The 24396-nt window shown below is 39.3% G+C and overlaps 1 protein-coding gene across 6 annotated transcripts in view; it reads left to right on the top strand.

Moving 5' to 3' along the window:
• Positions 1-24374, top strand: part of STAT4 (signal transducer and activator of transcription 4) — a 104592-nt gene extending 80218 nt beyond the window's left edge. For 5 of the 6 annotated variants that reach the window (XM_012140801.4, XM_042244003.1, XM_042244002.1 and 2 more), the window contains 10 exons: positions 8014-8097; positions 9741-9839; positions 13544-13679; positions 15432-15481; positions 15719-15813; positions 16843-16979; positions 17313-17504; positions 19128-19194; positions 20125-20233; positions 24086-24374. In XM_012140801.4, coding sequence (XP_011996191.1) covers positions 8014-8097; positions 9741-9839; positions 13544-13679; positions 15432-15481; positions 15719-15813; positions 16843-16979; positions 17313-17504; positions 19128-19194; positions 20125-20233; positions 24086-24112 — 996 coding nt within the window. In that variant the 3' untranslated portion in view covers positions 24113-24374. The remainder of the gene's footprint in view (positions 1-8013; positions 8098-9740; positions 9840-13543; positions 13680-15431; positions 15482-15718; positions 15814-16842; positions 16980-17312; positions 17505-19127; positions 19195-20124; positions 20234-24085) is intronic. The other variant, XM_042244004.1, reaches the window with a different exon arrangement.
• Positions 24375-24396: the final 22 nt, after the last annotated feature.

Genomic DNA, 24396 nt, shown 5'->3' with positions numbered 1-24396 from the left:
AAGTCTGTTTCACAAATCTTGGAATTTTCACCGAAGTTACAAACAGCATTTCATGCAGTGACCTCTCTGAATAGTATTTACTAAGCACAAGGCTTCTAAACTCTTCTTAAGGAAGACAAATCAAGTGGGAATAAATTAAATAGCTGAATTTTTCAGTACTTTGTCATCTTTGTGAATGTAAAATCAGAATCTACTTGAATTTCTCTAGAGACAGAGATCTAAGTAAATCAGCTTCCACTATAGAAAAACAATGTCTCATTAACACTGCCTATTTGTCTCATTTTGAATTTATTTCCTCTCATTTTCTGATTAATAACAAAATCATGCAGTTATATCAGAATGATTTTCTTTTTTTCCCCCCAAGTTTGCTGGAACTGGATAATTTTATTTTAAGTTGTTCTTTGAGCTCCCCCTGTTGACGGAATTTTAATATGACTCCTCGGTACATTCAAAATAAACCATAGACTTGAATGCTGTTGTATGTGCTATAGGAACCATTGAAAAGTCACACAATATATGCAGTGGACTCAGAAAGATGAGACGGGAGTCAGGTGCTTGGCCAAACTTAGGGGTGACAAAAGGAAAGTCAGGAAAGAGTGGGGGAGGATCTGGTGATTAAGTGGGATTCACAAAGTCATGGGGCCAGGAATTGCAGTAACCAAAATTTAGGGAGAACGGGAAGCCAGGATGTTATAACCTCATTTTCAAATTTCAAACAGTAGCTGTTGCTTATCGCTTATCTATGTACCTGCAGCAGGAGTTCACAGCCTGATAAGAACTTACTTGACAAATCCTTGTGTGGCATTTACTCTGTATCGCACTAATAGCTTCACTGGCATTGACTGATGTAACTGTCTCAACAGTGCCAGGAGGTAGAGACCGTCGGCAGTGCTATTTCTATTACTGTACCAATGTGCACAGGAGATACAGGAGCAGTAAGAGTTTTCTTGGGAAGCATGATTTTAAATTCTTCTAAACTTTGTAAGGATTCTGGTGTGAGGTAGCTACATGATTTAGTGTCATTCTTATTTTGGCCAGGGAAACTGAGGCACTGAGTGCTCAGGCTTAGACTCAAACCTCAGCAATCTGGCTCCTGGGTCCATACTTTTGGCCACTGTGCCACGCTGCCTCTGGAGTCACAAAACCTTCCCTGGGAGAGGCTGTGATGGTTGACATTCGCTTTGACCTCTTTAGTTCATCACACTCACTCATACACCCACACACACATACCCACACACATGCACAGAGGCCATGATGGTTGTCACTCCACTTTGACCTCTTATCACACACACACACATACATAGAGGCCATGATGGTTGTCACTCTGCTTTGACCTCTTTATATCATCACACACACACACACACACACACACACACACACACAGAGGCCATGATGGTTGTCACTCCGCTTTGACCTATTTCATCACACACACACACAGAGGCCTTGATGGTTGTCAGTCTGCTTTGACCCCTTTATCTCATCACACACACACATTTGCTGGGATTCCTATAAGAAAGATCTCTGCAGGTTTGTGGAGAGCATCTCATTCTTTCCTCCGTTTAAGCTACTGTTTTCCTCACTTTACCCACCTGCTCAGAAATCATGTAGCTGCCTCACACCAGAATCCTTACAAAGTTTAGAAGAATTTAAAATCATGCTTCCCAAGAAAACTCTCGCTGCTCCTGTATCTCCTGTGCACATTGGTACAGTAGTGGAAATAGCACTGCCGATGGCTCTGCCTCTTACAGGCAGCTGACCTTACACCAGCTCTTTACCTCACTAACTCCCAACTTCCTTAACTATAAAATGGTTTCATGTTCATCTGCACTTCATAGGGTAGTTGTGAGGACCAAACAAGATGAAGTGTGTGAGAGTCAACTGCAATGTGCTGTGCAGCTGTCTGCCATGGGCTTCTTGATCAGCCCTCCAGGCTGCCCTCTCTGTAACAGGTGCAGAAATGACTCTAAAGGTGGTTCCTGGCTTAGGATAAACTACGAATCCGTAACATCCCTTCTCTGCCCACCTGCCAGGTGCTCTGCTGGAAACATACCCTTTAACGGCCACTGAGCATGTTCCTCTTCTGGGTCCAGGTCCATGAAACCTCAGACCACTATGTACACCCCTTTTATAGGCTTGCATGTCTACTCCCAATGCCTGCTGCCCTACAACTTCCCCAACTTTGGTCCTCCTCTCCTACTTTAGAGAGGTTAGATTGAATACTCATTAAATGATTGAGAACATGCCGTGACAGTTTCCTCAAGCCTGCCAATCCAAACCTCTTTAGAACTTCAGCGCCCCCTGGCGTTTGACTCTGAGATTATCTGGGAAGAAGTGAACTTCGGGATGCGCAGGGGCTCCTGTCAGGAGCACTGGGTGAAAGAAGGAAGTTACTCTAGACCCATGCTGTCCCTAGAAGGCTAGGAAGACCAGCGAAGTCCCCTCTTTGGTTTTGGTTTGGTGAGCGGTGGAGCTCTGGACTTTCCACCCCTATTTCAATCAATCAGCCCTATTTTAAGTATTTTACAGATAGGGGTCCAGGTGGGAAATTTACTTCTAAGAACATGTTCCAGGGTTAAAAAAAAGATTTTAGAACCATTAGACTACACAATGTCTGAAACTCCTTTGACAGAGATTCTATAATCCTCAGAAGTGCAGCAGAGAATCAGGTAATTTTTCAAAATGTATTTAATTTAAAAGATTTGCTTTGGAATGAGGAATCTGTTGACATGCTGTCACAAATTCAAGGTTTTCAATTACTGCTTCTTTCTCCCACCTTTGTTTTTTCCTTGCAATAATCATGCTGAAGATAAGAATCCATCATCTGCAAGTTGCCAAACTTGGTGAAAGCTTCAGTCTATCTCTATAAAATAAACATTCCCAGGAAGCAGCCTTTCCTGGAGGTCCTAAGATCTGGCTTGAGAGTGATTGTTGAAATGGCAGAAACTATTTGAACAGGGAGGCTGAAATTGCAGTCTCTTGAGTTTGTTCTGTCAGTAGGCTTTAACTGATAAATGACAGTTTTAGCAACAGACTGAGGTGTTAGGTAATTTTGTTTATGTGGTGGAAAGTCATGAAGCACAAAGAAGCTATTAGTAAAGCCTGGCTGACTTGAGTTTCATTTAACAAAATAGCCAAACAGATGTTCTTTCAAGGTTCAGTGTTCTCAAACACAGATCCACCACTCATACTCCAACTGGCTCAAGCATTTTCACAGGAAGTCGATTGCCTTCTGAACTAATTTAAGTAGTTGCAATGCTTTTTAAAGACAAAGACTGGTGCACAAATAACACTAGAAACATAGATTTTTTGGGGGGCAATATCTTCCATACATCCCCTTTATTTTATGGATTGAGAATTAGTTGTTGCTTTACATTTATTTCCTATGATTCTGTGATTAAGATCTCTCTCTCATATGACTGTACCATTTTTCCCCCTCTTATTATTGTTTCCCAGGATCTAGGCCAGGGTCTAACGTATGATAGGGACTCAGCAAATACTCATTAAGCGAATGGATTATTGCAGTTGTTCTCTATTCCACATAGTTTTCCATGTGCAACATTATCATAGATTATGGCTTGTTAAGAGATGAGCAAGATAAACAACAATGTCCTACTCTATTGGGGACTTCCCAGGTGGTGCAGTGGTAAAGAACCTGCCTGCCAATGCAGGAGACATAAGAGACATGGGTTCAATCCCTGAGTCAGGAAGATCCCCTGGAAAAGGCCATGGTAACCCACTCCAGCATTCTTGCCTGGAGAATCCTATGGACAGAGGAGCTTGGCTGGCTATAGTCCATAGGGTTGCAAAGAGTTGGACATGATTGAAGTGACTTAGCATGCATGCACAGAGGTAACAAAAAGAATATGGTGACATCTATACCTGCCTTTCATTAGGTTCCATATATTTTCCTAGGTGGAGCCCTGGTCAGGTTGTTTAGCCAGTTTTTCACTTTCTTAGTAGATTATCCAGTGAGTACTTTTCTTTAAAAGTGCCATACAGTCAATCCAGTTATATCATCAATGTCATTAATATAAATATCATAACTATGGATATTTTAAATCTATAATCATCTCAGATGGTTGAAATGGCTTTTAATACAAACATTAATGGTACATCTTATCTATGATATTTTCAGTCTGTAAGGAATGGACCCTGGGAATGTGAGATTGAATAGTGTCTCTAGCTTGGACTGCACTGATAAAATAATAAAGACTATGACTGGTGGCCATGCAAGCTTGGAAAGCTAATGACACTGTCTTCTGTCAGAGCTGCTTTCCTCCAGTCCCGTATATTGTTGATAGACATGTTGAAGCTGATGTCAGCTTCTTTGTTGAACTGCATTCTAAATGTACCTCACAGTTGCATCAAAAGTTTAAAGCAAACACTGGAAATTAGTTTGAATCCCTATGTAAACCTCTCACCATCCACATTACAGTTTAACAAAGTAATATTTAAAGTACAGAGTCTTGTTCCAAAGTTAATGGACAACCCTGTGTGTCACTGCTCTGCAGAGCCCTGATTTCTCACACTTTGAGAGACTCTTGCCACTTGGACTAGTGAGCACACAAGTGCCATAACCCAAAGGTGTGAGGGAATTATATCCATGATGAATTGTTATTATACACACACACACACACACACACACACACACACACATTTAATTACACAAATTAAACTGCAGAGATTAGAATGAAGGAGGGATAAGAAATCCAAAGCCTCCCTTCGGCAGTGCTCCCACTGTGGCCCTCCCCAGAGAGAGAGATGTCTGGGTAGTCAAGGCCATGTGCTCACTAGAGCCCAGGGCTTCAGGATTCCCAGCCCAGAAGACCTCAAGCCCACTTTCAGGGCTGTACAAGGCCTTTTCCCCAGGTCTGCTCTCTCAAGCACAGTTGAAACCGTCAGTGCCAGGCATGAGGAGAGGCCTCAGGGCCACACTCGTCAGGTCAGCCCCCCACAGAGGAAGAAGAAAGAAGGATGGGAGTGGTCCCAGAAGGTCATGCTCTCCCCAGGCCAGCATATTTCAGCAGGACTTTGAGGAGTTAAAACCTGGCCAATTAGGTCATGTGAAAGCTTAGCTGTTGAGGCAGGAGACTAGCCCATATTTTAACATTTGTTAACTTGATTTATAAAGGCTAAATATTTAGACATATGGTATGTGGTCCCCCTCTGTGTGCTTGCCGCAGGCCTCTCAAATGTTCTGTTCAAATGTACAAACACAGGCTTGTATCCTTTCCACCACTGAACTCAGTGAGAATCTGAGTGGCACCCGTTAGTGACCATGGGCTTGTGGATTCTTCTGTTGTCTCACTTTGCGTAGTGTAAACACCTCCTCCCAGAGGGCAGTGAGATTTTCTGTTGTTTTAAAAAAAATGTGGTTTCTATTCAACTTGGTGCCTAAAGATGACCATTTCATCTCATGGTCAATCAAAGGAAGAACAATTTAGTTCTACATAATGAGTAAATTGGGGGAGGGGGCTGGTTGTTTGGTGAGTCTGGAGTAATTTTAGGGGTGGTCTAAGAGAATTTTCAAAAGAACTTTCAGTAACATAACTTTCTACTAATCTGTAAGAAGCAGTCTCACTGAGTCAATCTAACCACCTCCGGGCACTGGAAGGTACCACAATGCTCTGGCCCAAGGGAAAGAGGAGTTTTTCTCAGTAACAAATCCTATTTTAACATCCCTCCTGGTAGGCTGCAGTCCATGGGGTTGCTAAGAGTTGGACACGACTGAACGACTTCACTTTCACTTTCCACTTTCATGCATTGGAGAAGGAAATGGCAACCCCCTCCAGTGTTCTTGCCTGGAGAATCCCAGGGACGGGGAAGTCTGATGGGCTGCCGTCTATGGGATTGCACATGACTGAAGCGACTTAGCAGCAGCAGCAGCATTATCAATAAAATCTTCCTCTTGTAGTTGTCATTCATATCATCATATTAGAACTTTTTTTAAAATTTAACACAAAAGGACTCCAGCTTGTTATTAACCATATTCAGTAGCAAGAGCTCCCTTTCAGAGCTGACTCAGCCACCCACAACCCCACCCTGACTTTTCTAATCTAGATAATTCCACTTCTGCTCATATGTTCCCACAGGACTTATTTTTTAAATCGTTTAAGCTTTCTATATCATCTCCAATTTTTCTACATCCCTTTTGAGACTAAACATAATGTGGATACATCATATTGAGAATAATTGCCTCATAAATTCCACCTGGGGTTCTTGTTAAAATGCAGAATCTGGTTCAGTGGGCCTGGAAAGAGGCCAGAGAAGCTGTTTTTCTAACAAGCTCTTAGATGATGACAGTACTGCTGGTTCTGGCATACAGCAAGTTTCTGTCAGATTTCATCCTGGGAAAAACAGCAATTTTTGTCCCACTCCTTCCCACTCCAAACCCACTCCTCAGAGGTGATCACTTTTTGAGTTCTAAATATTATGTGAAGATCATACTGATATTTCTTAATATTTTTATTTTAGATACTTCTGAATTATTCCTAGAAAAAGATTAAGCCGTGGCTCTCTTTTTTAAAAACTTTTTATTCTATACTGCAGTATGATTGATTAGGGGCTTCCCTGCTGGCTCAGATGGTGAAAGCATCTGCCTGCAGTACAGGGGACCTGGATTCGATCCCTGAGTGTTGTGTGTTAGTTTCAGGTGTACAGCAAAATGACTCAGTTATACATATACATGTATCTATTCTTTTTCAAATTCTTTTCCTGTTTAGGTTGTTATGTAATATTGAGCAGAGTTCCCTGTTCTGTACAGTAGGTCCTTGATGGTTATCTATTTTTAATTAATCTATAGCTCTTATATACCAGCTCTTCATACACATGAATTTTACCCATTTTTTACAATATTATTGTATAGCATTTAGTTTATTTAATATATTCAGTATTTGGGGTTACATTAGTAACAGGTAGATAAAACAAACTGATTAAGTAAAACGTCTGAGGCAACTAATAAGTCCAGGAAAAACTAAAAATAATATAAGAATGGAAATACAATCATACTGTTACATGGTTCAGCTGTTAACATTTTTTTTTATAATCATAGTAATGCAAGCACTGGATGTATTAACTAACCAAAACCCACAGGGTCAGGGAAGTTGGGAACCTCATTGCCTAGGCTGAGGCTAGTAACTACCCCTCCTGTTCAGCCCTCACTCTCCAGCTTCTGGGGGCTCAGTGCTTCCACCCCTGGTTCTGAAACACACAGCCCCTAACTGCCACCCTCACTCCAGACTCCCCTAGCTTTCACTCCCAGACCTAGGCTACAGTTTTATTTTATTGGAAAGTAAACAAAACCCCAGTTGTTACTTTATTGAAGTTTCTGGAAGAAGCTGAGGAAAGTACGTATTTTTCCCACTTAACCATGTTTAACCCTGTTTGATATTGCTTTTAAAAAATCCATTATGATACTGACTTGTTTTTGTTATAGCTACACACATCTGGCTTTCTTTTGTTAATAGTTGATAAGTCAAAAGGACAAATTTCTAAAAGTAAAAATAAAGAGCAACTTATCTGGATTTCAACTGATGAAAATATGCTGGAATTGTTGAAGCTAGAAATTGTTTTGGAAACAATATCATTCATTTGTGTAAAGGAAGATTTCTCAAACTCTGTATATCCTTTAACTTTTTAAAATAAGGAATGTTCCATAACAGAAGATGTTTGAGGGTATTTTATACTTTATACTTTAAAAAGTTGTTAGTTTTTATAAAAGCACATCTAATAATAGGTAACAACTATACACATTTGTAGAAGGCTTCCCAGTTGGCACTAGTGGTAAAGAACCTACCTGTCAATGCAGGAGACATAAGAGACACAGGTTCAATCCCTGGGTGGGGAAGATCCCCTGGAGGAGGACATGGCAACCCTCTCCAGTATTCTTGCCTAGAGAATTCCCATAGACAGAGGAGCCTGGCAGGCTACAGTCCGTACATAGAGTGGCAGAGAGTCACTTGGCACACACTCGTATGCATTTGTAAGATAACAATTTATTTCTTTCCCCCTTAGGGCTGTCACATGGTTACTGAGGAGCTTCATTCCATAACATTTGAGACACAGATCTGCCTCTATGGACTGACCATAGATTTGGAGGTAGGTGTTTCAAGGAACATTTAGTATTTACTAATAACATTTTCAGGAATTGGTCAGTATTTGAAGATGAAAACTCAATATTTTCTAGGTTTTAGTACATTCCTTATTCATTATTTTTGTTGTAATTTAGGAAACCAATATGTGAAATATTCACTCATTAGTCAACATATATTATTCTGATTAAGTATAAATGATAAGGGAATTCCCTGATTGTCCAGTGTTTAGGACTCTACACTCTTATTGCCAAGGGCCCAGGTTTGTTTCCTGGTCAGCGAACTAAGATCTCACAAGCTATGTGGTATGGCCAAAAAATAATTTTTAAATTATATATATATATAAATGATAAAACCTCAGTCATTATAATTCAATACATATTGAATAATTTGTTGCTGAGACTGTATACTTGTTTGTTTTCTGGGATTCCCAGAGTCGCAGATACTCAGTGGAAAGCTTAAAGAGAAATAAATATACTTGAACCATGTCATGTACGATTTCAAAATTTTAATTTGTACATAAAATTGCCTCAGAAGAAAGGTATTTATAGGGTGATGAGCAAAGACCAATGATAGGAACATTAATAGCACATTGCTTTGATTCTCTGACAACAATCACCATTGAATTCAAAGAAGTTATCAAGAAATGGGGAATTAAATTGAACATAATTAACAATGAGCTCCTTGAAGGCAGGATATCACACCTTTATCCTTCCATTACCAGTGCCCGGCACTGTGCTGACATATAACAGATGCTCAACATTTGTTGAGCAAATGAATGAATGAGTGCGTGAATGGATAAACACAACTTCATCCACCTGAATATGGTCCTATTTGTAGAACAGATTATCTTAGCATTCTGCCTTCACTCTTTTATCTTAATGAATGTGAACATATTTATAAAATTTTCCAGAGGTTCCTTCATCCCTTTTCCCTAAATGTCTGCTTCCATGAGCTGTTGAGTTCCTCAAGTGGGCATTTCACTGTCTACAAACAATATAACTTCTGTTAATGCGAAGGAACTAATGTACGTTGATTAGTTTCCCAGATGAATCTGTGAAGCCTGTTTGTTCCATAAGGTTGAAAACGTTAGCACCAACAGCACTAAGCTGAGTGCTATGACAATAGAGGCAGCGGCTCTATCTCCCATAGTGTTTTGTATTCCAAGGTCATGCACCTCTCCCTCTAAAACCCCCATATCTGATACTGACATTAATGAGCTGTTAGATCATAATTTGAATATATTAATCCATTCCAGAGATAAATTTTAAATTAGATTCTTTGATGTAACTTATTAAGAAAGTTGCTAAGTCAATACAAGCTCTAGTTAGTTATATTTTAGGCAGTACATGATACAAGAAAGTTAAAAATATCTACATAATATCAGGGAAGATATTGGAGCCGACTGACCAAGCACTCTGAAAGGATCCCTATTTTTATTGCTTCTTTGCTCCCTGTACTTTGACTCATGTATGCTCAGATGGTTCCATTGCCTTCATGAATCATTTTAATACCAAAGCAGTGTAGACACCAGGATTGGAGGAGTGGGGTTGACTTGAGACGGCCCTTTAGGGGAAAGACCCAAGTATAAAATCAATGTAAGATGCTACTACCTGTAATAACTGTGCCTTTCTTTCAAAAAAAACCCAGACCTGCTCATTACCTGTGGTGATGATTTCCAACGTCAGTCAGTTACCTAATGCTTGGGCAGCCATCATTTGGTACAATGTGTCAACCAACGATTCCCAGGTAGAGACCCTATTCTTGTTTCTCCCCCTTTAATTCCATTTGGTTTGTTTTATGGTCAACAAAACCCATGTGCCCCAAAAGGTATGTGTATATGTGTGTGTATAAATTTTGGCATATCTTTGTGGGTTGTTTATTTCAAAACTCCAATATATTCAGTTGTGTGATTCCTCCCTTGTGTCATATTTAAAATAACATGTTCTGATATACTTGGACCATGAGAGAGTTCTGGCTAGCAGAAGTGACATACAGATGTTCTTTATTTCTGAGGTCTGGTCAGTTCCCAACTCTGTGCATCACAGAGGGTTCTAGGGACATCCAGTTGCTCTGTTCACTGGACTCTGGAGAATCCCTTCTCAAAAATTTGAGGTCTGACTGCTGTGTTTACCTCCTCAACTACTTCTGGCCACACCCTCTCCACACTGGCTCTTCCACAAAGGTCGAGAATTGGTTTCAAATAAGTGACTAGCATTTTCACCAATCTCACCTAACAACACTGCAGATTTTCAAGTTGATTATAGATTTAAATCCATTCTAGGCTCAAATTGGCTTCTAATGCCATCTGGTGGTTATTTAAGATATGGATGAAAAATTGGTCTCAAGTTTCAAAGGAAGTAGAGAGTAGAAGCACTTCTTACAAGAGCTTCTATTAAGACCACCAAGGCAGGGCGTGGCAAAAAAGATGAGTCAGGATTTCCCTCCATTCTCTCTTAACAAAACCCCAGTGTGTTGTCCTGGAAACCACCAAGGTCTAGAGAAAATAGGTCAGATGTAAATAACTATTTCTTCTTGATGCAAAGTAAATGTGCCTTCCAAAGGGAAGAATTTGTCTACCTCAGGTCCTAGCAGTAGGAATAGTCATAATGAGTCAGCTCCAAGCATTCCCTCCCTTTTGTCTAATGTGCTTAATAAGAAAACAGCATAGAAAATGCCTCAGCCTTGTAACTTCTCATCCTCTGGTGCCCTGCATCTGAGTCAGATTAACTGCAGAGAGGAAGGCTGTGCAGAGTGTCCTGTGCCTTGCTTCCTCTCAGCCTGCAGTGAGAAGAACAGAACTCTTTAGAAAAGTTCGTCACTCAGTCCGACTCTTCCCAACCCTGTGGACCATAGTACACCAGGCTTCTACATCACCAACTGCCAGAGCTCACTCAAACTAACTCATGTCCATTGAGTCGGTGATGCCTTTCAACTATCTCATCCTCTGTCATCCCCTTCTCCTCCTGCCTTCAATCTTTCCCAGCATCAGGGTGTTTTCCAGTGAGTCAGTTCTTCGCATCAGGTGGCCAAAGTAGTGGAGTTTCAGTTTCAGCATCAGTTCTTCTAATGAATATTCAGGACTGATTTCCTTTAGGATGGACTGGTTGGATCTCCTTGCCGTCCAAGAGATTCTCAAGAGTCTTCTCCAATATTATAGTTCAAAAGTATCAATTCTTTGGTGCTCAGCTTTCTTTATGGTTGAACTCTCACATCTGTTCATGACTACTGGAAAAACCTTAGCTTTGACTAGATGGACCTTTGTTGGCAAAGTAACGTCTCTGCTTTTTAATATGTTGTCTAGGTTGGTCATAGCTTTTCTTCCAAGGAGCAAGTGCTTTTAATTTGCAGTGATTTTTGGAGCCCCAAAAATAAAGTCTGACACTGTTTCCATTGTTTCCCCATCTATTTGCCATGAAGTGATGGGACCAGATGCCATGACTTTAAAATCATTTTCTGAATGTGGAGTTTTAAGCCAATTTTTTCACTGTCCTCTTTCACTTTCATCAAGAGGTGCTTTAGTTCTTCTTCGCTTTCTGCCATAAGGGTGGTGTCATCTGCATATCTGAGTTTATTGATATTTCTCCCAAAGTTATTTCTAGAATATTTCTGAAAAGTTACCTGGTCTGTAAAGTCAATAACAGCCAACACTTCTGAGATTTAATGTCTCCATTAGAAACTACACATTTAGAATGTTTCATCCAATTCCAGGATATAAGAAGGAGATGGACTAGCCTCAGAGTGCAGTGCCACCACCCTTAGCTTTCTTCAGCATCCTTCTTCTATGAGAAAGCCACCAAAGATGTCTGCTTTAGCATCTCAGATTCTGCTCTAGTTTTAGATGAGGAACCTGGAGATGTATTTCATATACAGCTCCTAACATGTAAATGCACAGCCAGCTTACAGAGTTCAGCATAACAGCTAACTCTGGCTTCTCTTAACTATTCCGCTTCAAAACCTAAGCACCTAGATCTTAATTATGTTCTATGCATTTTGGTCATTTGTCCAGATATAATCATCATGTTCAAGGAAATTCTTTCTCTCTACTCTTCCCTCTCCTGTCTCTCACTCCTTCTTACAGAATGCCATGTCTTCTTTTATTCCCACCTTCTGAAGTCTCTTGAATTGGTTTCTTTTCTTGCTGCCCAGCTTGGTTCATGTCTGCCAAAGGCCGCCTCCCCATATTGCGAAGGATTTCTTAATTCCTCCCCCACCTTCTTCCTTAAAATATCTTTCTTGGCTTTCTCACCTTCTCCTTTCCAGTAATCTGAGGTGAAGTCTTCTGTTCTGCCATTGTTGACCCAGTTGCTGTTATACACAGTTGATCTTTTGCAGTTAATCATACAAAAGATCCTCTTGTCTAGAACAATATTACAAAAGAGAATCCTAAAACAGGAGTCCCAAGTTAACTATGAATTCATATTATAGGATTCCCTTCCTTAGCCTGGGACTTAACTATTTTTGTGCTTTGGATGCTTCTTCTGATCAAGATATAACTTGTATTAAACCAGAAGGCAATGGCAGCCCACTCCAGTACTCTTGCCTGAAAAAATCCCATGGACGGAGGAGCCCGGTAGGCTGCAGTCCATGGGATCACTAGGAGTCGGACACGACTGAGTGACTTCACTTTCACTTTTCACTTTCATGCATTGGAGAAGGAAATGGCAGCCCACTCCAGTATTCTTGCCTGGAGGATCCCAGGGACAGGGGAGCCTGGTGGGCTGCCGTCTATGGGGTCGCACAGAGTCGGACACGGCTGAAGTGACTTAGCAGCAGCAACCCATGATAAACCACTTAAATATCATGATACAAGTTTGGTTTAAGATTGATATTATTTCAGGGGACTTCCCTCGTCCAGTGGTCCAATGGTTAAGAATCCACCTGCCAATGCCGGGGACACAGGATTGATCCCTGGTCTGGGAACTAAGATCTCATATGCTTTGAGGCAACTGAGCCTGTGAACCACAACTGCTGAAGCCTGTGTGCCACAACTAGAGAGCAGCCCCTGTTCACACCTAGAGAAAGACTACTTGCAGCAACTAAGAGCCCACGTGCTGCAATGAAGACCCAGCACAGCCAAAAATAAATATTTTTTAAAAGATTAATATTATTTCAGAAGAGAGTATCTGTTTAGTTATTTGTTGGACAGTGTTAAGTACTTGTATGAGTTGATTGATAGTCTATAGTCCAGGGAAAGTTAAAGAGCTGCCCAATGATTTCCTTTAGGGATAAGATAGAACCATATATTACATTAGACTCAAAGAACCAGGAACTCTTTAGAAAAAGACAAAATCAGTCTTAATTTAAAAGCACAACAGAGATGAGACAATAGATTTGTATTGTTAACTTAGGTTAACCTGAAAAGTTTGAATCAGGAACCTTATATATTGAGCTGCAATTAATCACATTCAGTGTGATTAATACATACAATCATCAATACAACTCTGTTTCAGAACTTGGTTTTCTTTAATAATCCTCCGTCTGCCACTTTGAGTCAACTCCTGGAAGTGATGAGCTGGCAGTTTTCATCATATGTTGGTCGTGGCCTGAATTCAGATCAGCTCAACATGCTGGCCGAGAAGCTAACAGGTAAGAGCTGGCATATATGGAGGACTTGCCCCTGTTTCTGGTACTCAAGAGTTTTAAAGAATGAGGGTGATATTACTATTAATAATAATAATGCTCATCACAATTTATTGAGTGCCTACTATATTGCTGGATATAGGGCTAAATGCTACATTTTCCTTCTCACAGAAATTCCTTAAGGCAGAATATTGAGGATAACTCATTATTCTATTGTTTATATTATATCCATTCTACATGAAGATACCTAAGTTCGGAGGTTAAATGACTTGCCACAGGTATTACGTAGTAAAAACAAGATGCAGGCCAGGACTGTCCAGTTCTAAAGTACCTTCCTTTCTACTTGGCACTCCAGTCTCTAAGATATTCTTATGCCATTTCCACTGAATGTACTGTGAAGCCTTAATGGTGCCTTGATCTTTCGTATTAATATTACAGTGGTTATTAACCAACTGGAAAACAGCTGATCCCAGGGTCAGGAAATTTATTTGAAATTTAAAAATCTACCCAAAGTGAAAGTGAAAGTGGTAGTCACTGAGTCATGTCTGACTCTGGGATCCCATGGACTGTATCCTCTATTTATGGATTTTTCTAGGCAAGAATACTGGAGTGGGTAGCCACTTCCTTCTCCAGGAGATCTTCCCAACCCAGGGATGGAACCCTGGGTCTCCTGCATTGCAGGCAGATTCTTTACCATCTGAGCCACCAGGGAAGTGCCTGGTCATAGTTAATTCTTCATAGCAGGAAAATTTCAGTTTTGACGACTATGTCTAAAGTTTGCAAAGTAGTTATTGGTACTCCATATAGTGACTACAGTGTAAGTTTTTTCTAAAAGAATTTTAGAAAAATTTTTGACAAACCTAGGGTGAACACATTTAGCACCAAGAAAATAGTTAAAATTGAATTTGTATACATTTCTAATTGAAGTACAGCCAAAGATCTATTTGATTAGCAGCAGCGAGTTGTGTGTGATTTGGATAAACTTGACTTAAAAGGAATGCTGGGTTGCCCTTGGATCTACTATCTGAGCACTTGATGTTTAAATAAATTGGGAATATTACAAAATTTACTTAATGTAAATATTGTTTTTGATCCTATTTAATTCATAAACCACACTAGTAGGCATTCAATAAATATTTGTTAATGAGTGAATAAAGCTTTTAAATATATAGTATAAATAGCAGCCATATTTTTTCAGATCTTCATCAAATTATTGTTATAATTTCCTTCAATTTTAGACAGAAATTCTTTTTTAATTGCCCTGGGTCGGAAGTCAGTAGTGGTTCCTTATTGCTAAATGGATCTCTAGTTCATTCTTTTCTTGATAATATTCAAGACTCTTGGCAATCTGGCTTTCACAGATTTATTTTATAATGTTTATTTACCAACATTAGGCTGCTCTTACGGTCTCATATATAAGCCTTGTTCATATCCACGATGCCTCAACCTACATTATTTTTGCTACTGGAGCAGCCTCTTCCTTCTTTGACAATTTATATCCTATCCATTCATGGAGGCCTGGTTCTAGACACCAACCCACTTCCTAAGGCTATCTTTAGCTCCTCCATCGAAGAGTTTCTTTCCTGGATAAAAATTTTCATGACATTTTATTTTTACTGTTTCTAGCATTAAATACACTGCAAACCCGTAGCAGGTGCTTAGGAAATCCTTGGGGGAGGACAATTCAAATTGAGCACCAAATTGAAGAGTCTAACTGTTTAATAAAAATCTCAATCTCACTCTTTTCTTTCATTTTAGTCCAGTCTAGCTACACTGATGGTCATCTCACCTGGGCCAAGTTCTGCAAGGTACAGATGGGGAAAGGATAGTATCATTTACATTTTTTTTTTAGTGTTCTTTTTTAAGCCTCCATTATCATAATTTGAGATTTTGAGGGTTTTCTTGATAAGGTTATTTTAAGAAGAACCTCTAAAGTGTTTTCTCATTTAAAATAAATATTTCACTGGAAAAAGTAACTTGAACTATCAATACCAAGATTACTGTTGACACAATTATTGTCCTAACATGTTTGTTTATTCCAATAGGAACACTTGCCTGGTAAATCATTTACCTTTTGGACCTGGCTTGAAGCAATTTTAGACCTAATTAAGAAACACATTCTTCCCCTTTGGATTGATGGGTAAGTTCCATGGAACAATATGGAAGATTATATTTTTCATTATGAATTCATTCATTTCTTATTTTTATACTGTCAGTTTTTTAAAAATTGAAGAGTAGTTGATTTACATCTTGTTAGTTTCAGGTGTATAGCACAATGATTCAGTTGTACATATATGTTCCTTTTTAGATCATTTTCCCTTATATGTTATTACAAAATATTGCATATAGTTCCATGTGCTATACAATAGGTCTTTGTTGGTTATTTCTTTCATATACAGTAGTGTGTCTATGTTAATTCCAACATAAATCCTAATTTATCCATCCCCTCACCCCACTTGCCCCTTTGGTAACCATAAGTTTGTTTTCTATATCTGTGAGTCTGTTTCTGTTTTGTAAATAAATTCATTTATATTATTTTTTAGATTGCACATATGTGATATCATATAATATTTGTGTTTGATTTACTTCACTTAGTATGATATTCTCTAGATCCATCCATGTTGCTGCAAATGGCAGTATTTCATTTTTAAATTGCTAAGATTGCATCATATATATATATCATATATATGTTTTATATATATATATGATATATATATATATATATATTATACTACATCTTCTTGAGCCAGTTGTCTGTTGATGGTCACTTATGTTGCTTTCATATCTTGACTGTTGTACATAGTAGAGATTTCTTTAAAAAATAAAAATAGAGCTTCCTTGTGATCTAACATTCCCACTCCTGGGCTTATATTCAGAGAAGACAAAAACTCTAACCTGAAAAGATGCATGCACTCCACTGTTCATAGCTTCTTTGTTTACAGTAGTCACTTTTCCTTTTCTTTCCTTTGTAAGCATATTTAGTGTCATAGAATGGAAAATAGTTGCAGTTTCTTACATTCTTCATCACATATTGATATTTAATCTGTATAAGAGTATTTTAGACATTATTGACTTTTGATTATATCAAAATAAATTCAGGTCTGTTCTTTGTGAATGCAACAAATTATATTCTTTGATCAGATGAAACTGTGCCATGTTCTATTTTTAGGTACATCATGGGCTTTGTTAGCAAAGAAAAGGAACGACTCTTACTAAAGGATAAAATGCCTGGGACCTTTTTGTTAAGATTCAGTGAAAGCCACCTTGGAGGAATAACTTTCACCTGGGTGGACCATTCTGAAAACGGTACATGCTCACTATTATTTATTAATGTGAAATTAGCATTGAGTTTGGTTATTGGTCTTTCCATCTTCAGAAGTCTGTGGCCTGTTGTTCTATTTCTCATGTGTTCAGTGGGTTTGAATATTAATTGTTATGGTTGTTCCAGAAGAATGTAGCATGACTTTCTCACAGCCTATGTGGGTGTTCTCTATCATGTGGCCATCTGTACTCTTCAGATGTAGAGAAGGGCTGGCCTTGTTTTATAACCAGTGACATGAAGAGAATGTAGGCTGGAAAAATGGCCACAAAGAGTGCTTGCAGGATCCTGAATATTACCTCTGTTTTCTCTTTTTCCAGGAGAAGTGAGATTCCATTCCGTGGAACCCTACAACAAAGGCCGGCTGTCCGCTCTGCCGTTTGCTGACATCCTTCGAGACTACAAGGTTATTATGGCTGAAAACATTCCCGAAAACCCTCTGAAGTACCTCTATCCTGATATTCCCAAAGACAAAGCCTTCGGTAAACACTACAGCTCCCAGCCATGTGAAGGTTAGGTTCTTTCCATTTGCTTTTTCTTCTTAAGATTTTGGAAAACAATCTCAGATTGGAGTAAAGTAAATGAAGTTCCTCTCTTTATGTTGACTTTGATCATTATAAGATGAAACCTTAGAAATGAAGTAGTGTGTGAGCAGTTCCTGAAAAGAACAGCAGGGATTGTCCAGCTAGCAGAGTGGTTAGTAATCAGTAGCTAGACTTCACCATGGCTATGGGAGCTTCTCAGCCACCGATAGTTTCCTTTTCCTCCCTTCTAAAGTAGGAGTGGCATCAATTTCACCTCTATGCCTGGGGAGGAGAAAAGAAAGAAGAAGTAATGGTTAGAAAGCTGTTAAAAGTCAGTCAAGGCTGTTTTCCTTTCTTACAAAAGAAGCTCAGAGTTGATGAGCTTTGTATTTTTTACTTACTGTAGTCTCACAACTCAGAGACTGTTGTTCCTTTGCCAGGGAGGGGACAAGGTAGTCTTTATGCTTCATCCCCACCTTCCAGCCTATCAATAACAAGTCTTGACATGCCTGCCTTTCCTGGTTGTATGTAAAGGGCTGAAAAGGATACCTGGACAAAATAGGCATTTGGTAGATATTTGTTGAGTACGTGAAAAGAACATTCATGAAATAGCGAATTGTAATATGTTTACCATTCTGTTTCTTTAAATGAAGTATATACGTGAATGTGTGAACGTGTCAGTCACTCAGTCACGTCTGACTCTTTGTGACCACGTGGACTGTAGCCCGCTAGGCTCCTCTGTCCGTGGAATTTTCCAGGCAAGAGTACTGGAGTAGGTAGCCATTTCCTTCACCAGGGGATCTTCCAGACCCAAGTTACAAACCCAGGTCTCCTGCATTGCAGGCAGTTTCTTTACTGTCTGAGCCACCAGGGAAGCCCAGAAGTATATAAAAGACATTAAAACAGTCATCCATAGCAACTTAATATATGAGCATCATCTTGAGGAATATGGTACAGTTGTCACTCACGGCAGTGACTTGCTGCCACCCTCCTTCATCCCCTTCTGAAACTAGCAAAAGACAACAGCCACAAAAACCTTGAGGCTTTTAATTGTTTCTATATCTGATCAAATGAAATAATAAATGTCAATGCAACAGATTACACTTGAAAAATTACAGTTGGTCCTTACAACTGGAAAAATAGAGTAAACCAGAGAAATTTGAGGGTGAGGATTGCACACAATATTACTGCTACTACAATGCAGTAATATTGTACTTTTAACACTGAAGTCTGTGCTTCAGAACTTTGTGTCATTATAATATTATAATTGGAGTCAGTTTTAATGAAAAGAACTGCATTGCTATAAATCCCCAATCCATGAATATATCTATCCTTATAATTAAACTTAAATACTACATGGAGAACAGGTAATATAGTTGATTCCCAATTTTGCTCACTTATTTAAAGTTAGATCAGGCCTGCCAAGAGATTTGTTTTTCTCTTCTTGCACATTTTGTGCTCATGTGAAATGTCGTTTCATCTATTCAACTGAAAAATGTGAATCACTAAACAATTATATTATCTCTCTTCCTTTTAGCATTACTGAACCTTTTGCAGATTTATAATTTTATCAATAATAATATTTTCCCCCAACATGCTTTTCTTTTCCAGTTTCAAGACCAACAGAAAAGGGAGACAAAGGTTATGTCCCTTCTGTTTTTATCCCCATCTCAACAATGTAAGTAATCTTAGCCACATATAAGATAATTATTATTAAACTTATCAAAAAAGCTGGAAACTTAAGGATAAAACAGCATACATCTAAATTAGAATAAAGCATTTTAATGCTCAATGTCCCATTTTCTTTGACCCATAAGTCTTTAGGATATACCACAGCCCATCATGAAGGAATTCTAATGTTGCCCTTTCAGTTCAGTTCATATGCCATTTATTCCACAGTGGGCTGAGAGCTCTGTTTTCAAATGATGAATTATTTGAAATTCAATAGTCTCAGTGTCACAATAAAAGAAACCCTAAAATGGTTCTTTTGGGGAGGTAGAAATTACCCCCTCAAGTTTTTGTGACTGGACTAATAATAAAATTGATACAAGGCAGATTAACAGGAAAAAGGAAAACATTTTAATTGATGTTCATAGAATTCTCATAGAAATGGGACTTAAGAAGTGGCCAAAACAGGCAGCTTTTATACTTTTTGCACACCAAAAAATCAATAACTTTGGGAGGAATTGACAGGAAAAAGATACTTACGCTTTGGGTGCTCAAGTAGTAAAGAATCTAAACAGAGTTTGGGTCTGGGATATTAAATTAAAGAAGTAACAAGGTCCAGGCTTGTACAGGCTTCTTAGGCCCAAATGAATCCCCTATCTCTAGCAAAAAGGATGTTCTTCTACCTCCAGAACTGGGAGGGCTCCTCTCACAGAAGAGACTTAGTTCCTGCTTTCCAGGAGGCAGAGACAAGGGTCTGAGTGTCCCTCCTGCTTTGCATCTTTTTAAAGTAACTTAAATCATTTAATTCAAAATAACCAATATGCCACTGAGGCACATTTTGGGGTGGCTTCCCCTGGGCCCTAACAGTTGCTAACATAGTAAGTCACCACAAGCTATTATGTTTAATCCTCTTCAATATTTACTCTGTTACCTCTTCAAGCCGAAGTGATTCTACAGAGCCACATTCTCCGTCAGACCTTCTTCCCATGTCGCCAAGTGTATATGCAGTGCTGAGAGAAAACCTGAGTCCCACAACAATCGAAACTGCAGTATGTTCCCTTTCTTTTCACTGCTGTCGAGGGCATTTCTCAGGAGTGAAGGTGGTGTGTGAATTAAAGAGGGTGAAGATATGCTGGGGCAGTGAGAAAACACATTTGTCAGAACAAACCCATGAGCATAAAACAGTTCAGTTCAGTCGCTCAGTCGTGTCCGACTCTTTGCGACCCCATGAATCGCAGCACGCCAGGCCTCCCGGTCCATCACCAACTCCCAGAGTTTACTCAAACTCATGTCCATCGAGTTCGTGATGCCATCCAGCCATCTCATCCTCTGTCGTTCCCTTCTCCTCCTGCCCCCAATCCCTCCCAGCATCAGAGTCTTTTCGCATGAGTTAATTCTTCGCATGAGGTAGCCAAACTATTGGAGTTTCAGCTTTAGCATCAGTCCTTCCAATGAACACCCAGGACTGATCTCCCTTAGGATAGACTGGTTAGATCTCCTTGCAGTCCAAGGGACTCTCAAGAGTCTTCTCCAACACCACAGTTCAAAAGCATCAATTCTTCAGCACTCAGCTTTCTTCATAGTCCAACTCTCACATCTATACATGACCACTAGAAAAACCATAGCCTTGATTAGATGGACCTTTGTTGGCAAAGTAATGTCTCTGCTTTTGAATATGCTATCTAAGTTGGTCATAACTTTCCCTCCAAGGAGTAAGCGTTTTTAATTTCATGGCTGCACTCACCATCTGCAGTGATTTTGGAGCCCCAAAAAATAAAGTCTGACACTGTTTCCACCGTTTCCCCATCTATTTCCCGTGAAGTGATGGGACCACATGCCATGATCTTCGTTTTCAGAATGTTGAGCTTTAAGCCAACTTTTTCACTGTCCACTTTCACTTTCATCAAGAGGCTTTTAAGTTCCTCTTCACTTTCTGCCATAAGGGTGGTGTCATCTGCATATCTGAGGTTATTGATATTTCTCTCGGCAATCTTGATTCCAGCTTATGCTTCTTCCAGCCCAGCATTTCTCATGATGTACTCTGCATAGAAGTTAAATAAGCAGGGTGACAATATACAGCCTTGATGTCCTTCTTTTGCTATTTGGAACCGGTTTGTTGTTCCATGTCCAGTTCTAACTGTTGCTTCCTGACCTGCATACAGGTTTCTCAAGAGGCAGGTCAGGTGGTCTGGTATTCCCATGTCTTTCAGAATTTTCCACAGTTTATTGTGATCCACACAGTCAAAAGCTTTGATGTAGTCAATAAAGCAGAAATAGATGTTTTTCTGGAACTCTCTTGCTTTTTCAATGATCCAGCAGATGTTGGCAATTTGATCTCTGGTTCTTCTGCCTTTTCTAAAACCAGCTTGAACATCTGGAAGTTCACAGTTCACATATTGCTGAAGCCTGGCTTGGAGAATTTTGAGCATTACTTCACTAGCGTGTGAGATGAGTGCAATTGTGCAGTAGTTTGAGCATTCTTTGGTATTGCCTTTCTTTGGGATTGGAATGAAAACTGACCTTTTCCAGTCCTGTGGCCACTGCTGAGTTTTCCAAATTTGCTGGCATATTGAGTGCAGCACTTTCACAGCATCATCTTTCATAATTTGAAATAGCTCAACTGGAATTCCATCACCTCCACTAGCTTTGTTCCTAGTGATGCTTTCTAAGGCCCACTTGACTTTACATTCCAGGATGTCTGGCTCTAGGTGAATGATCACACCATTGTGATTATCTGGGTCATGAAGATCTTTTTTGTATAGTTCTTTGCATTCTTGCCACCTCTTCTCAATATTTTCTGCTTTTGTTAGGTCCATACCGTTTCTGTCCTTTATCAAGCCCATCTTTGCATGAAATGTTCCCTTGATATCTCTAATTTTCTTGAAGGGATCTCTAGTCTTTCCCATTCTGTTGTTTTCCTCTACTTCTTAGCACTGATCGCTGAGGAAGACGTCCTTATCTCTCCTTGCTATTCTTTGGAACTGTGAATTCAGATGCTTATATCTTTCCTTTTCTCCTTTGCTTTTCGCTTCTCTTCTTTTCACAGCTATTTGTAAGGCCTCCCCAGACAGCCATTTTGCTTTTTTGCATTTCTTTGCCATGGGGATGATCTTGATCCCTGTCTCCTGTACAATGTCATGAACCTCTTCCCATAGTTCATCAGGCATGCTATCTATCATATCTAGTCCCTTAAATCTATTTCTCACTTCCACTGTATAGCCATAAGGGATTTGATTTAGGTCATACCTGAATGGTCTAGTGGTTTTCCCTACTTTCTTCAATAAGTCTGAATTTGGCAATAAGGAATTCATGATCTGAGCCACAGTCAGTTCCCAGTCTTGTTTTTGCTGACTGTATAGAGCTTCTCCATCTTTGGCTGCAAAGAATATAATCAATCTGATTTCGGTGTTGACCATCTGGTGATGTCCATGTGTAGAGTCTTCTCTTGTGTTGTTGAAAGAGGGTGTTTGCTATGACCAGTGCATTTTCTTGGCAAAACTCTATTAGTCTTTGCCCTGCTTCATTCCGTATTCCAAGGCCAAACTTGCCTGTTACCCCAGGTGTTTCTTGACTTCCTACTTTTGCATTCCAGTCCCCTATAATGAAAAGGACATCTTTTTTGAGTGTTAGTTCTAAAAGGTCTTGTAGGTCCTCATAGAACCATTCAACTTCAGCTTCTTCAGTGTTACTGGTTGGGGCATAGGCTTGGATTACTGTGATATTGAATGGTTTGCCTTGGAAACGAACAGAGATCATTCTGTTGTTTTTGAGATTGCTTCCAAGTACTGCATTTTGGACTCTTTTGTTGACCATGATGGCTACTCCATTTCTTCTAAGGGATTCCTGCCCACAGTAGTAGATATAATGGTCATTTGAGTTAAATTCACCCATTCCAGTCCATTTTTGTTTGCTGATTCCTAGAATGTCAACGTTTACTCTTGCCATCTCCTGTTTGACCACTTCCAATTTGCCTTGATTCATGGACCTAATACAAGGGATGTCTATATGGTTCTGTGTGTTGCTCTTACTGTGGGCATTGAAAGCAGACACCTATGCTGACTTGAACTGCTTTAAGGTCTCCCATCAAAAGCTGCCCAAAGGCAAAATATCCCTGTATACCTCCCCACCTAAGTACACTTCATCCCTGCTTCCACCGTCAGCCCCACCAGTCCCTACCACTGTCCCCCCTTTAGGAGATAACACGTATCAGTCGTTAGATATGTAAGTCTAGTATAATATTTATGTTAGCAGTTCAAGCACCAAAAATGCCAATTTTTCCTGATTATTACTTGCCTCATTTGTCCTGTCCTGGGAGCTTCTTCAAGTAGTATATGAACAACAATCAACAGCAGCATAAAAATGCTTTTTTGAGAACTAAATCATAGTGTTAAATGCAACTATATGCTCTAGGATGCAGTCTATTAGTGTCCCCCAATATTGTGAAGCAGTTCAAAACTCCAATTACATGAGGATGCATGTACATCAGAATAATAGCATCTTGCAGAGACCATGAGCCCCAAGAAATTTATATCTGGCTATAAATCAAGTGGTGTTTAGTTTTTCTCTTGAAAATTTCCAGGGATGAAAAACTTACTCTCCAGCGTAAGTCATCCTTAAATCATTTAGTTATAAGAGAACTTTTGTTACATTTTACACTCCATTCTTCATTATGTTTTTGTGGGATGAATAGGCCTTTTTAAAATAGCTTTTATTTATTTAAAAAATGCCTTTTATTTAGATTGACCAACCTGAGTTACTTTTGCAAGTACTGTAGTTAATTGGTAGAAAGATTATGAAGTAAAGTATGTATTTAGTAGACAAGAGAATGTTTATCTAAGAAATGGTGACATATTTGCAAAACAATAGTTTGCTCAAAGGTTATTTTCATTTTTCAATTTTAGATGAAGTCTCCCTATTCTGCTGAATGACAAGATAAACTGTTGACACTCAAAAGAAGGAAGCAAATGAAAAAGTTTTAAAGACTGATCTTTGCCAACAATCATATCTGGTTTCTTCAGCTTTGTATATACCAGTTTCCAGGAAATGATTAAATATGAAGCTTTCTTCTCATTCTTATGATACACCCAAATGAGAATGCCATTGAAATGCTAGAGACCCAAGCTTCTGATAAACTTGTGAGATAAAACACTTTAAGAAACAAGTGTTAATATAATATTAATGAAAGACTCATTTGTATGTGTTTCATTTCTGT

The sequence above is a fragment of the Ovis aries genome, chromosome 2 (genome assembly GCF_016772045.2).
Source record: "Ovis aries strain OAR_USU_Benz2616 breed Rambouillet chromosome 2, ARS-UI_Ramb_v3.0, whole genome shotgun sequence".
Classification (NCBI taxonomy): domain Eukaryota; kingdom Metazoa; phylum Chordata; class Mammalia; order Artiodactyla; family Bovidae; genus Ovis; species Ovis aries.
Note: the sequence above shows the minus strand (reverse complement) of the source record. Positions and strands in the feature narration are given on the sequence as shown.